At 47.0% G+C, this 14,963-nt stretch overlaps 1 protein-coding gene across 1 annotated transcript in view; it reads right to left on the minus strand.

The window, feature by feature from the left end:
* Positions 1-7,341: 7,341 nt before the first annotated feature.
* The window catches only part of SRD5A2 (steroid 5 alpha-reductase 2), a 58,496-nt gene continuing 50,874 nt past the window's right edge, over positions 7,342-14,963 (minus strand). The window contains exons 3-5 of the mRNA XM_062209211.1: positions 14,841-14,942; positions 11,883-12,033; positions 7,342-9,259 (exon numbers count right to left, since the gene is read on the minus strand). Of these exons, the coding sequence (XP_062065195.1) occupies positions 9,193-9,259; positions 11,883-12,033; positions 14,841-14,942 (320 nt within the window). The 3' untranslated portion in view covers positions 7,342-9,192. The remainder of the gene's footprint in view (positions 9,260-11,882; positions 12,034-14,840; positions 14,943-14,963) is intronic.

Consider the following 14,963-nt stretch of genomic DNA (forward strand, 5'->3'; position numbering starts at 1 on the left):
TTGGAAGGGGAGAGGGAGCGGGAAAGGGGAGGGTTGCAGGTGGGAGGGAAGTTTTGGGAGGGGGAAGCCATTGTAACCCATAAGCAGTACTTTGGAAATTTATATTCATTAAATAAAAGTTTAATTTAAAAAAATAAAAATAAAAAATAAAACAAATGTATGCACCTTCTCCACCCCCAATCAGTTTTTCCTGAGGTTCATGTAGTTTTTGTCCTCAAAGAACTAATTGTTAGTGTTGTTCAGCCGATCTCAATTTTATTTTCATAATTACTTTATTATTTCTTCCCTTCCATGCCCACATGAGGATATTGTAGACAAATATCAGTAGCAGCTTTATAAACTGCAAGCAACATCTGTAGCAATCCAAACTGCCATCAACTAGCGCATAAGCAACGTGAAGGTACGCATTCATTCGAATTAAAAACTGCAATAATACATGTAATAGCATAATTCAAAAACATCACACAGAATGAAAATAGAGCACACACTGTATGATTCTGTTCAGCTGAAATTTTAGGAAGGCAAAGTCAGCAATAGTGACAGCATGCATCAGTGATTGTCTGAAAGCGAGGTGAGGGTGGGGTCCTTACTGAGAAGGACCCTCAGTGTATCTCCTCAGCGATGGAGATATCCTGTTCCTGGTTTGAGGCAGCAATTGATCACACAGCTATGGAAATTTTCAAAATTCATCAAATCGTACATGTAAAAGCAGGTGCATTTTTATTATACCATCATAAGCTCCTTTTTAAAAAATGCACTGAGATTCCATTTCTAAATCAGTGGAGTAGTTGACATTAAAAAGATTGGCAATATATATGTTGCTGAGAGCATGGAGCAATTAGAACATCTATTGTTAATGGGAGTGTAAAAGTGTATTCACTTTGGAAAGCTCTTCGGCAGTTTATGATCAACATAAATATGCGCCTACCTTACTATGTGGAAGTACATATCTAAGAAAAATGCAAAACCATGCCCACAGGGAGACTTTTCAAAAACATCCAAAGTTGTCTCTTTTTTCTCGAACAGCCCAAAATATAAAACAGCTCAAATGTCCACCAAATGAAAAGAGACAGTTAACTTGTGAGGGCAAGTTACATCGCTTTCATCCTGTATCCCAGTGCCTGGATTCCAGCCCTAGCTCTGCTCTGGACTCCAGCTTCCTACTAATGCACACCTTGGGAAGCAGCTGGTGATGGCTTAAGTAGTGGGGTCACTGCCACCCACGTGGGAGACCTGGCATTGAGTTGCAGGCCACTGGCTTTGGCCCCTGGCCCAGGGCCATTGCAGGCGCTTAGGGAGTGAACCAGCAGATGGGAGTGTTTCTCTTTCTCTTTCTCTCTTTCTCTCTCTCTTTCTCTCTTTCTTTCTCTCTCTCTCTCTCTCTCTCTCTCTCTCTCTCTCTCTCCCTCCCTCCCTCCCTCTGATAAAGACAAATAAATAAGTAGACACCAGTGAATTACTGATATGCACAAGAACGTGTGCAGGTTTCCAGGCACATGCCATGGGGATCCGTGTGAACACAGCAACCTCAGATACCAGCCCTCTGCTTACACACACCCCTCCCTGTCCGAGTACTCACAGTGTGTGAGTCCAGATTTTGGCTGGTGTAGTAAAATCATCATCCTGGTGTCTCCTCTGTGTGGGAGCTTCTTACCCTGTCCTGCCCCTTCACCTGCGGGGTAGTTGGACTTAGGTAATCTGGGGGCCAGAGTTTAGCAGGAGAATTTGTCCTCCATTAGTCTTCGATGTGCTATTCCTGGACTACCTCTGTTTACTTTTCCTCCCTGCAGGGAGAAGAGGAGGGATTGACCTATGGCAATGGAATCAGCGTGGTCCCTTCTCCCAGACTTACCGGTTAGCATCAGTCCAGCCTGAAGCCAAGTGCTCAACCCTGCTTAGAGTATGCGAAGGGAAAACAGCAATACTCAACAGTGCTTTGCCTGGAATTTCTTCTCTGCCTAGCTCACTGGAGAACCTGGTGTGGCCATAATTGGCTAACCCTGGGGCACCCTGGGAGCTGGCAAAAAAAAAAAAAAAAAAAGCTTATCAATCTGATTGATCTTTTCTAGGACCAGCTTTTTCAGATTTTTCTATTTTTAATTTCATCGATTTCTGCTGTTGTTTCTTCTGGTTGCTTGCAATTTATTTTTCCTAAGTTTCAAAAGTGTAACCTTAGATTAACAATTGAAAACTTTCTTCTTCTCTGAATTCTCAGTGTTTCCTCTGAGCATGGCTTAGACTGTGTTGTACAAGTTTTTGGTATATTGTATACTGATTATCACTTAGCTCAAACATTCATAACTTCTTCTGTGTTTTATTCTTTGGCCCTTGGGTTGCTTAGAAATATTTTACTTAGTTTTCAAATATTGGGAACATTTTTAGGTATCTGTTAGTGATTTCTAATTTGTTTCCATTGTGGTAAGATAACATACTCTGTACAGATCGAATCCTTTAAAAGCTATTGACACTGTAACTATGGCCCAACATGTGCTCTATGCTTGTACATAATCCATGTGCGCTTGAAAAGAATGTGTTCTCTCTCCATGTTGGCTACAGTGTTTTACAAGTAGAAATTAAATAAAGGTGATCAATGGCAGAGCCTCTCATTGTTTCTGTTGTCCCAGCCTTATTAAACTATGACTGATAACAATTACATAAAGCCTACAATGTGATGTTTTAATATCTGTGTACATTGTGAAATGATTACCACAATCAAACTAGTTAACATATCCATCTCCTTACATAATTAGCCTTTTTGTGGCAGGAAAATTTGAGATCGACTCTCCTAGCAAATTTCCATTCCTCTGTCTTTGCTGTGCCTCTTCCACCTTGAATGGTACACCTCTTGCTCCTCACACCTATTCAGATTTCCCTTGTACTTCAAGTTCTTTGTGATCAAATAAATTCAAGAAATTAAAGAAGAAGGCCTGGGAAGAGAAGGGGGCTTTAGTAACCATGCCACCTCTCCCAGCACAGCCTCTGGGGCTGAGTGTCCCCCATGAGCACAGTAAGCAGCCTATCACACAGGCACCTCTGCAGAGTCCAGTCTTCCTGGTCTGCTGTTCAGGGCCCTCTGTCATCAGTGAGTTTTTCCTCTGGCTCGGGGAGGGAGCAGGTGTCCCAAACACCTGTGATTCTCACCCTAACCGTTCAGAAATCCCCTGAAGGAACCCATTCCTCTGTCTTTGCTGTGCCTCTTCCACCTTGAATGGTACACCTCTTGCTCCTCACACCTATTCAGATTTCCCTTGTACTTCAAGTTCTTTGTGATCAAATAAATTCAAGAAATTAAAGAAGAAGGCCTGGGAAGAGAAGGGGGCTTTAGTAACCATGCCACCAAGGAGGGGGCGCCCTCTCAGGTCCCGATCCTGTCCCTGATCCATTTCATAAACTCCAAATGGAGGGTCCAGACAAGACCCAGCAGGATCGATTCAGCCCACTGTGCCTGCGCTCTGAGCAGCTCAGGATGGCGGCCGCCCTGGGAGACACCCTTTACCCTGAAGCTCTCGGGGGTTCCCAAGGCACAGGCCAGGGCCCTCTGAGCTGCTAAGGACCCATCAAGGTATCCGTTTCCCTCCTGTCCTGCTCTCGTAGCCGGCGCCTCTTCCTCCCAGGCTCTGTCCGGAGTGGCACGGTGCACGTGTCCTATGGAATTGGATTCTCTGAGTTTCTGTCAGTTCAATCAAGACTCAAAAATGGCCCTGGTTTTGTACGCTGGCTGCCTGGCCGGCTCTCGCTGCTGGGGAAAGGGAAATGTGCTTTCTCCATCCTACGTGGAAACAGAAACTCCTCGGCCCCCGTCTGCCTGGGAAGAACTGGACGCCTGTGGTCCTCAGGGGAGGACCTTGCAGGAGCTGCAGGAGAGCCACCACGGCACGGGCGGCCCACAAGCTCCCTGACTGCAGCTCCCCCGTCACCCAGCCGGGCTAGGGGCCCCGAGCCTCGGGGCCAGGCCCAGCGTGCCCCGTCAGCAGCCCCCTGCCTCGTTTGCTGTTGGTCTTTGAACGCTGGTTCCCTGCTTCACCCGGCGGCTTCAGCATCACCTTGGCTCCAGCCACTGTACGAGGGACCTCAGAACACTTCATGGGAAATGAGTGCGTACGAGAAAACGGAGACGGAAAGAGCACAAGTTCATCCTGCACTTCCATTTTCCGGGAACTTTTTAAAAATAGTTATTTTATTCGAGAGGCAGAGGAGCTGCTATGCCCTGGTTCACTCCCCCAAATGCCTGCCGTGGGCTGGGGCGGGGCTAGAGCCACGTCAAGAGCTGGGACTCAATCCACATCTGTCACATGGCGGCTCCTTGAGCCATCACCTGCTACCTCGAAGGCCTGCAAGAGCAGGAAGCTGGAAGTAGGAACAGAGCTGGGACTGGAACCCAGGCACTCTGAACTGGAATGTGAGCCCCGGAAGTGGTGTCAACCGCTGCAGCAAGTACCCTTCCGCGTGATCTTCCAACTTTGCATTTTACCTCTGGCCTGATTTCATGTATTTCTCAGCTCCACTCGCCTGCCAATAGTTGATTCTGTTATAAACCAGCACAAAGGACATTTGCTAAGGAAACAGTATCTATGACAAATAGAAACCGAGGAGTAAAATGGAATTGATGATATGAGATTTTCTTTCCAGGCGACACTAAAATCAACGCCTCCCTATAAAGAGGGAGCCTTTCCTGCAGAGACCCGCAGAGTGAAGGGGAACACGAAAAGTGCCTCCCCCTAGCCTCACAGCACAGGGACACTGCCACACACCTCTCAGAACCAGCCCTTCTCTTTCTCCCAAGTGTCCCAGCTACACAGACCTAAAACCATCTTTACAAGGTGAGCAGACAGAAATGCGATTAAATTATTTATTGTGAGGCACAGCCATATGGCTTGTGTTTTGAAAAGTCAGCTTCCCTTGAGAAAAATCGAAAAAAATCTCTTCCTGGGATGATAAAGGAGGGATCAGGCTCTGGCAGTCTGGACACACGGGAGCCAGGGACAGCCCCGTTTTCCAAAGCCTTTGTCTCAGCCCAGCACCAACTGCCTCTTTGTCCCTCTCCCACCATTCTCCACCTTCTTCTAATTTCTCTTCTTCCTTCCTCCTCCAAGCCCCCCAACCTCACTCATCTGGATTCTGACTGCTCTGAGCAAAATCAGACCCTGAACCCAAAGAGCACAGAACCAAAGACAGTAACACAGCATGGTGCACACTTGAACTTCCCCCTGGCAATTTACTTCAGTCCTCTAAACACCAAACTAAGGTTGGTGGGAAGAAAAGAAACACAACACAAATAGCACAGAGCCTTTTAAGATCGTGACTCACTGGTCTTGTAGAGCAAACGTACAACTCTCTTCCTTAGAAATTAAATCCACTCAATGGGTTATGAAGTCATCCAAGCATGCCTAGTGCCATCTGGCTGCGTGCCGCCTACTGTTGTCGTGGAACAGTGTAGATGCTGTAAAACCATCAGCAGCCTCTCTAAAAGGATTTGCTCTCCATTTATTGTTACTACACTTATTTTCCATGCCTGGCCCCCAGCCCACAGCCTGTTAGAGAACCAAAGGTGAGACAGGAAATAGTTCCTCATAAGCCCATTCCTTCCCATGCCAAGAGCTTGCTCATCTTGCTTAGCAAGATTGCCATAAAGTCACTACTGAAAGCCAACATAGCTATAGTAAAACTTCAGGGTTGTAAAACCATATGTGTATTCATTTGCTCCTGGAAGGACTTACGCCAACTAAATCACTATTTAATTGCTAATTTTTTCTTAGAGTGGTTTTTCCTCTTTTACAGTACAGTAGAGCCATGTTGCTCAATAGGAAGGTAAGTGCTGGGGACAAGGCAACTGTGACTTGGAACTTATTGCAAGTTGCAAGCTGAACACATATGTTATCACTTCTACATCAAGGTGGGAAACCACCACCCCCAGCTTGTCAAATAGATGGATGACCAAGGATCTGCCTGGTTCTCTCACAGAGTGAGGAAAACATTCCAGCAAACACACACAGGACAAGACGTATACCTCTGAATGGAAGCAGAGCACAAGAGTGCTAGCTGCTTTTCTCCTGTGTATGTTCCACAGAAATCCAAACAGCAGCTCCCAAAAGCCAAGTCCTATGTCTAATTCAGCAGCATGCTCCCATCCACTCAAATTGTTCACAGTGGACACTCAGTAAATGATTGGTGAGTATCTTCAGAGCCATCTGGGTGGGCTCTGCTTTGTCACTTATGGAAGCTGCACCTGTGCCTTAAGAAGAAAATAATTCTGGCTCTTGAAGGGGTGAGATGAGATGGTTGCTCCATCAGACTATGTATTGTGGGGAAGGGTGTTAACTCTGTGGACCTCAGGGTCTCCAGCTACAATATGAGGGGTGGGATTAGCCAATGTTTTATACTTGTACCAGCTCTTTCGGTGTAAATTCTGAAATGTATCTTCCACAAAGTCAGCAGGAAAATATGTCTTTCCTGAAAGCTTTGGCAAGAACAAGACAGATATTATCTTGTTCGCTAAGACACTGTAATAGTGTTTTAACTAAAAACCACTCCATAGAAATATCAATTAATCTTTTTGTTGCATTCTATGTTTTAAGGTAAATGGGGACAAATACATCTAGAGGTATCTATAACTCTATTATATTCATCTCACAAATATCCTAGCCCTAAACAACAAAACAGGGTTCAAAACAATGGCCCTATAGAACTGAGAACAGTTCAGTTACCAAGGGATGATTTCAGATTCCATGGAGTTCACACTACACTATAAATAAGGTCTATGGTCATGCTAACTTGAAATGGCAATAAAGTTATTTTTTTGTTTTCTGTTTTGTTTTCTTTCCTTAATATGTGAATTATCTAATTAAGTTGGGATTCGCCTACATAAAATTCCATAAAGCGCCCCCTTGTGGCACAAACATGCAATTACCAAACAGCCATTTTGTCCTGAGATGGCAGGTATTGCACAAACAGTAGCTCCCATGTATTGAATGCTGGTTACGTTTCAAGGACTAGCCTGGGTGTTTCGTACGATAACAAGATAAAAGGAGTAACAAAAGGCAGTTTTCAATGCCATGGAAAGAACTAGAAGCCTTGCAGGTCCCAAAGCTCAAGCTATACGGAAGATGTATCTCACTGTGAGGGTTCTTTACCCCTGCACGTAGGGTGGCAGCCAACCTTAGCTTCTGCCAACCTGGCACCTCCCCGGCGTTCTGAGCTCTGGTTGAGGAGCTCTAGAAGCCGTGCTTCTTCATTTTCAGCCCACAGCTCCTAACGTCAGGTTGGCAAAAAGAAAAGGACATCGACATCAAAACATCGGAGGGGAACAGGGAAAAGAACATGGCTCCATCCACTGCGGGCGACTCCAGCTGTCCCATATTTTTTAATTCAAACCAAATCACTGAACATCCATGACTCAAGAGGCATTTCATCAACAGCACAAGTACTCGTGATACGGTTACAGTTCCTATTTTACAGTAAGCTGCCCCATCTTCAGCTCTTTCAAGTTTCCAAAGCTTCTCGTGGTGGTTTTCTATACCTAGCATCACAGTGAACAAAATTGGTGTTGGCTAAATACTGTCAATGCTTGCCGTAAGCCCAGGCCTGAGAAACCAGATGTTTTCATATATCTGACCACGAGTGTCCACCTCTTCCACAGAGAGCCCCGTACAACAGCTGCCACGCTGGCTGACCCCTTCCCAGGGGTCACAGACCCAGACGCTTGCTCATTTCCCAGCTCACCTGGGTGCCCACATCCTCCATCTGCTTTAGAAAGTCAGAATACCAGAGTTGTAGGCAGCAGCCTCCCAGTTTTAAAATTTTGCAAACATTGAATATATATCTATATATGTGTAATCAAGCTATGTGTGGAACCTTATCTGACTCCACCAAGACAGGTTTCTGCCTACACGAAGTGGCCCTCCACCTGCAGTGCTCAGCTTCTGGTCTCGGGGCCTGTGAGGGTCAGTGGGCCCATGTCCCTGGGGACACACCTTCTTGGCCAGGTCCCACGGACTATGACGAAGGAACGCCAGGACAGGGAAGTTCTCAGTGCCTCTGATGCATTTCATATCCTTGGAGACATCTCCTCGAGCCAAACACCGTCCACTCTCACTCACAGGTTTCCCTCATTCCACATGTTCCCATGATGGGGCTATTCCCATCAGCTTCCAGAACACCCAGGTTTGCAACGTCTACAGTGAAACACTTCTCGGCTCCCTCACTGGCCATCCAAGGTCACATCTTTTTCTTTGTGGTCATAAAAGCCTGGCCTTCAAGAAAATGCACACCAGTTCTCCAGGCCAGGCTGTGATGATCTCTGATGGGGATTGAGAAATCCTCCAAACACAGAGGCACTCATCAGCTGAGAGGCTGCACAGCTCTCAAACGGACTCCGTGCATCAGCGTGTTCTCGGCCACCTGAGGAGGGGGCCCTTTCATCTAAAGTCTATCTGATCGCTTCGTCTCCTTCCTACTGAAGGAAAAGGAAGAGACGGCTCGGTCGCCATGTGGGAGTGAGTTTGTTCGAGGGCGGTGTGGTTTCAGAATGTACGTCTCTGCTACTGTGTAGAGGCACACACAATGTACGCCTTCACTAAGCTTGGCAAGCGTGTCCTCCACCCAGAACATTCCTGACTCCCAGCCCGCCCCCCTCCCCCACTGCTCCAGAGACCCCGGCAGGCACATGTAGCTGCATTCCCCATGGCAGAATACCAGGGGGAGCCTTGCACTTTCCGGGAGGAACAGCAAGGAAGGGGAAGTCTCTAGGGGACAGGGTCCATTTGAAGCTCCAATGGGAGACCAGTACAGAACTCTCTGGATGGGTGGGAGAAACCCTAGGCCAGCCCCACTCACAATCCCCAGGCCCGCTGGCAGAACACCAAGCGACCGACCACTACGTATGCAGGTGGCGGCACTTAAAAGTGAAAAATGTTGAAATCTTTACCTAATATATACTAAACTGATCTTCTGTATATAAAGAGAATTGAAAATGAATCTTAACATGAATGGAAGGGGAAAGGGAGCGGGAAAGGGGAGGGTTGCGGGCAGGAGGGAAGTTATGGGAGGGGGGAAGCCATTGTAACCCATAAGCTATACTTTGGAAATTTATATTCATTAAATAAAAGTTTAATAAAAAAAAAAAAGTGAAGTTTCAGCAGCTTGACAGTTTTCACTGGTGCTGTCGGAGCCTGGCTCCTGGTTTTTTCGCGTTCTTTAAAAGATGAATGGGATAAGGGCTCTCCGAGATTTGGGGTAGTCCTCAAACATTTTGAGGTAGAACCTAAGAGACAAGAAAGGAATAATTATAAGTGGAATGGAGCAGTGGTCATCAGTTGCATTTTGCTGTGCCTGAAAGCCTTGTCACATGCGTATCTATTTTCGGGTCTGGACTACCCCAGATGGCCACTTGCTCATCTTTTTACCTCCTACAGTCTACCTCGAGTAAGTGCTGTTGTTTCTTGCATTGGGAAAGAAAGGGTAGCAGGTCAGAGGACAATGCTGATGCTTGTACAACATTGTGGGTAAACTGATTGCCACTGAATTTTACACTGAATGCTTAGTCTAATGTTCTGTATATTCTACTGGGACAGAAAAGAGAATGGAATAGGTGGAAAGAAGTACCCATCGCAACTGAGCTTGTAAATACAGGGCTCCAGAGACCACAAAGAACATGAGCAAGCTTAACCCAGAGACCTGGCAATGTTCCCAGGGAAGTATCCTGACATGAGGTCTGGGGATGTCGCGAAAGTGTGAACTTACATTATGGATTCAGTGTCGCGCCCCCAAAAGATGGGCTGAAGTCTCACCCTCCAGGACCCGCAAACGGAACCTCATTCTAGAACAAGTCTTGCTGTAGAGCTCATTAAGACAAGGTCAGCCTGGGGTGGAGTGGGGGGTTGGGGACTGAGTGCTTCATCCAATGGGACGAGAGTTCTTAAAAGAACAGGACAACAGAACTGGAGACTGAGGCCCACGGGGCAGACAGAGGCTGACGTTAGACTGCTGCAGCTACACTAAAGCCAGGGAAGCCAGGGAGGGGCAAGGAAGGAGTCCCCGCTCCGGCTGTTACCTACTCCTTGAGCTCAAATTTCTAACCTCCAGAACTTCCACAGAATAAAGCTTTGAGGTCCGAAGCCCACCCTCGCTGGAGTCATTGGCCGTGGCAACACTAGGAGGCCAATGCATCCCGTCAAAAGCCTTTCAGCTTGGGGAACCAGGTTGTCCTCTTAACCAATCAAGCGTGGTAGCTCTTAAGCACCTTCGTTTGAATTGGGAGAGAAACAACAAGACTTACAAGAGGCGGCTGGGTTTGGGTGCCGGTTGCAGAAGACCGGCGAGCCGCCCCTGCCTGCGCCATCTCTGGCAAGTGCGTGCCTTTGCTTTTTAATCACCTGCACACAGCTCCATGCGGGCTGTGAAATAGGCGCCCCCAGACCCTCCCTCTGGGCAATCTGACATGAAAGGAAGAGACCTGGGTTTGGATTGTGCTGTGGCACCAGCTGGGAACTTCTGGTGGCTTCGCTGTCCGCCTCCCAGGGACCCTCCAAGTGCCAGTGGCACCCTCTCCTCTCCCTCTCCCTAGGGACCTTCCAAGTGCCGGTGATGCCCTCTCCTCTCCCTCTTGCTCTGTGCCTCTCGGAGACACCAGACCAGGCTGGAGCTGGGAGAACTGACTCCTAGGAGCCAAGGCCCCCCTGTCCTCTGCCCACCTCAGCCGAGGAGGTGGCGAGGAAAGGGCCCGAGGAAAGCTGTTGTCTCATTCATTTCTTCTCCGTGCCACTTTTTCTCAGAAGAAGGAACCCTCCTTGGTTTAACACCAGGGAATGAGTCACTGGCCAGATTGTGACTCCAAGGAAGAGCTGGAGGAGGACCCTCCTGGTCCGGGTTCCAGGTCCATGCCCACTAGGGGACAGACGCCCCTCCTTGTCCGTTGCCTGTCAGCATGGTCTTTCACCTTCCTGAAAATCAAGTTCAGGGAAGGGATCTGAAGTTCACACTCAGGTTTGAAGCCAAGTAACAACTTCCGAGGCTACCCCTGCCCTCCCCGTGACGATTTTAGTTAGCTCTTCTGTCTCCCAGGATAGCAGGGTGGGGAAAACCAGGCCGAAGACCTTTAGAACAGGTTCTAAATGCCTGCAATTCCAGCACTTCCCAGCAGATGGGGCTGTTTCAAAATTGCACCAAACTCACAATTGGCTTACCCTACCTCTCCAGGAAGCCAGGAATGACCTTGGCTGTGAGTTATGAGGGCGGGAATGTGAGGTAAGAAGGGAGGGACAGAAATAAGCCCCGGTGTTTCCAAGGAAAATAACCCTTCTGGAGTTGACAAAGCTCTGTGATGACCTGAACTGGTAGCACAAAACCTGGAATTAAAAATAGCAGAGTTACGGGCACCAGGGCTGGTGCTCCCCCCAGGGTCCTGTGTCCTGGCCATACCCCAGAATTATCTGTAAAGCTTTGGGAAATGCTGGCCATGGTCCCACCCATGGTACGCACTCCAAGAAATGTGGCAGACATGAACTGAACAAGCAAGGAAGTGGAAGTCACTTCTTTTGCCTCTTAACTCATATCTGCTGCTCACTTGTTAAGCAGTAAAGATCACCAGGCAAGCCTTCCAGGGCACGACTCCCTAGTGCTCCTCTGTGAACCCATCTTCAGCGAAGTTCTCAGGTGCCTTTGTCTACCTGCGCCAACTGCCACTCTTTGCAAAAGTTTTAGCGGCTGTCATCCAGCTAAATTCCAACTTCAAGAAGAGCCTGAACAGTTGCAATTTACCAGATTATTAATACCCACCTTCCTTTATAAAAACAAATGTCCTAGCTTTGTAAACTGGACTCCATGTGCTAAAACCTGCCGGGAGAAGAAAGTTTCATGGCCATTGCCACCATTATTGGAAAGTTTACCTATGGTGGTGAAAAGCACGCAGCCCAAGGAAACACAGTGAGAAAAATGCGAATGCAAATGCTGGGAGGGACCAGGCAGCCAAGGCATAGCCGATCCATTCAATGATCTCACCCAGGAAGTTGGCTCCAGAAACGTACGTGAACAAGCCACCTGTGTGCAGAAGAACCAAGGAGTCAACACCGCAGCTGACTGATTGTGACACGAAACCCCTCTGTTCTGTTCCAAAATGCATAAAGGCAACCAAAACAGATGCAGGGCAGGATACTCCCTCAGCAGTCACAGACATGCCAGTGGCCCATAGAACATTCTGGAATCGTGAGTGGCGGCCCCAGCTGCTTGGTGGGCTCCGTCCAAATCTCTAGCAACTACTGGACCACTAGCCTCGGGCAGACAAGGAAGAGGGGCAGGAGGTCTGGTTTCTGTTTTGTTCTGTGAAGGGACATTTTCAGGACACCGATCACTGCCACTCAACATAGTTCACATTCGGTCACATAGAGCAAATCAACGCGCTACGTCAACGTAATACAAATCAGAAGTGCTGTGAGAAGTAATCGTGTTCTCTTTTGGCATTTGCTCCCCCACTCCACACACACACACACACACGCACGCACGCACGCACGCACATACACTCACACACACATCTGCAAAGGAGCATGTTCCCTTGAAATTTAAAGAAGGGAAGAGGGGCGGGAGGAATGTGTCCCACAGGCCAGCTATGTCTGCTTCTGCTGTTTTGAAATGTCTCATTTTTCTATTCGACCAGATTATTGCCTTTCCCAAAACTGTATCTAGAAATCAGCACATTTCTAATGATATTAAATATATCCAAGCTCAAATTTTATGACCCATAATAAACTGGAGACGTTCTAACCAAAGCCATTTTTTTCTATAGTTACATAAAAATATTTTGTAAATCATCCTCCATCATAACTCAAAAGTTGGAAACTAACCTTGGCAACCTGGTTTGTAAGAGCTTTCTCTGCTCCTCTTTGTCTCGTTACTGACTGAAGATTTGAGAAATCAAAGCTCCTTAATGTTACCTTCCTTGAGGATGCCATTGTGTCAGTGGTTCTGGCCTAAGATTCCCTAGATCCTGGAAAGAACCAGTGATCTAGGGGTTGGCGCTGTGGCACAGGTTAATCCTCCTCCTGCGGCACCGGCATCCCATATGGGTGCACGTTCTAGTCCCAGCTGCTCCTCTTCCAATCAAGCTCTCTGCTGTGGCCTGGGAAAGCAGTAGAAGATGGCCCAAGTCCTTGGGTCCCTGCACCCGCATAGGAGACTGGAAAGAAGCACCTGGCTCCTGGCTTCAGATCAGTGCAGCTCCGGCCATTGTGGTAATTTGGGGAGTGAACCAGCAGATGGAAGACTTTTCTCTCTGCCTCTCCCTCTCTCTGTCTGTAACTCTACCTCTCAAATAAATAAATCAAATCTTTAAAAAAAAAATAAGAACCAGTGATCTATTGCAAAGGATCTATATCATTTTTGCTTGAAGTAGATACTCAAAACATATTCATAACATTTGAATTTATTTTAATGTGCTATTGAATTAATGATAACTGTGCCATTATTTTCTTGATGAATATTAATCTGCATTAATATATCAGAGTTCAGGAGATTTTTGGCTATAAAGGGATGAATTTATGTCAAAAAGGGTGGAAGCTACTGATCGACACAAATATTCTTAATGGATTTGGACTGAGTCACTTCCATCTGCTTTTATTGGTCAGCCTCATATCCTGTGTCCTTGGGAACAGTTACGATTTCAACTATGTTATACCTTTATCTCCAAAAATGTGCAGCCATGCACTACAGACCACTGCTTCAGTCAACTATGGGCCTCCAGTACAGCAGGGGTATACTGCAGGATTATAAAGGAGCTAAAAAGTTCCTATTGCCTGGTGACGTCATAGCCACTGTAGATGTCATAGCACGACGCGTTACTCACGCACACACACACACAGTCCGTAACACTTGATAGCTGTAATAGACAACTACGGTGCTCGTTTGTGCAGTCGCTATACTATGCTTTTACCATTAGTTTAGAGTGCACTTCTACTTATTAAGAAAAGTTAACTGCTCAGGCAGTTCCTTTGGGAGGTGTCCAGAAGAAGGCGTTGAAATCACAGGAGATGGCAGCTCCTTGCACATTATTGCCAACAAAGGTGTTCCAGCATGACAAAAAGATGTGGAGGTGGAAATTCTGACCCTGTGCAGACCTAGCCTATATAGTCACTGTGCATGTTTGTGTCTTAGTTCTTAATTGAAAAAAAAAAAAAAAGAAAGAAAGAGAAATGCTGTAAAGAGGGAAAAAAATAAAAATACTTAAAATTGGCTGGACCATACAGCCTGGGGGCATCATAAGCTGGGCCATCTGATTTGTGTATACTCCATGTTTGCACAACGATGGGACCACCTAGGGATGCATTTTCCAGAATGCTCCTTGTTGTTAAATGATGCATTACTGTATTTATACTTCTAAGTATAGAAGTATACTTCTAAGTATACCTCCCCTGCTAACATGTGATGGAGTGCACATGGTTCTCCAATACCTTTAAAAGGAAATACCCAAGTACTCCCCTAGTACTCACTAGATAAGTCCAGATCCATGGAGAGTGTTGGTGGTGAAGGATTCAGCTAAGCTAGCAAGGACTGGCCCTCTGTGTGTGTGGCAATCCTGTCTACTAGGTGGCAGTCTATCCCCACCCCACTCACACCTCACACTCTCTCCACCTCCAGGGGGTTAGTGTCTTCCTTCCAGGGGTCTCTTAGCTTCTGGGAGCAGACTAGAAAGGCAGATGTGCTGTGGCTGGGACAGGGCATGGAAGGCAAGGAGCAAGCGGGTTTGTACCACCTCACGTGTGCCCTCACTGCCCCTCCCCCTGGGTTACTATAGCTTTCTCGCTGGGACAGGCTCCAAAGAGGAACGGGGAGCTGGGGTCCAGGACAGGCATTACCTTGTGGGATCCTGTAGGTGATTTCTCCAGGCTTCCTGAGCTGGCGCAATATATAGTCACTGTGAATGTTGATGCCCATTCCCAGAATAAATATGCAGACACCTAGGCAAAGGAGAGAGAAGT

The sequence above is a fragment of the Lepus europaeus genome, chromosome 13, assembly GCF_033115175.1.
Source record: "Lepus europaeus isolate LE1 chromosome 13, mLepTim1.pri, whole genome shotgun sequence".
Lineage (NCBI taxonomy): Eukaryota > Metazoa > Chordata > Mammalia > Lagomorpha > Leporidae > Lepus > Lepus europaeus.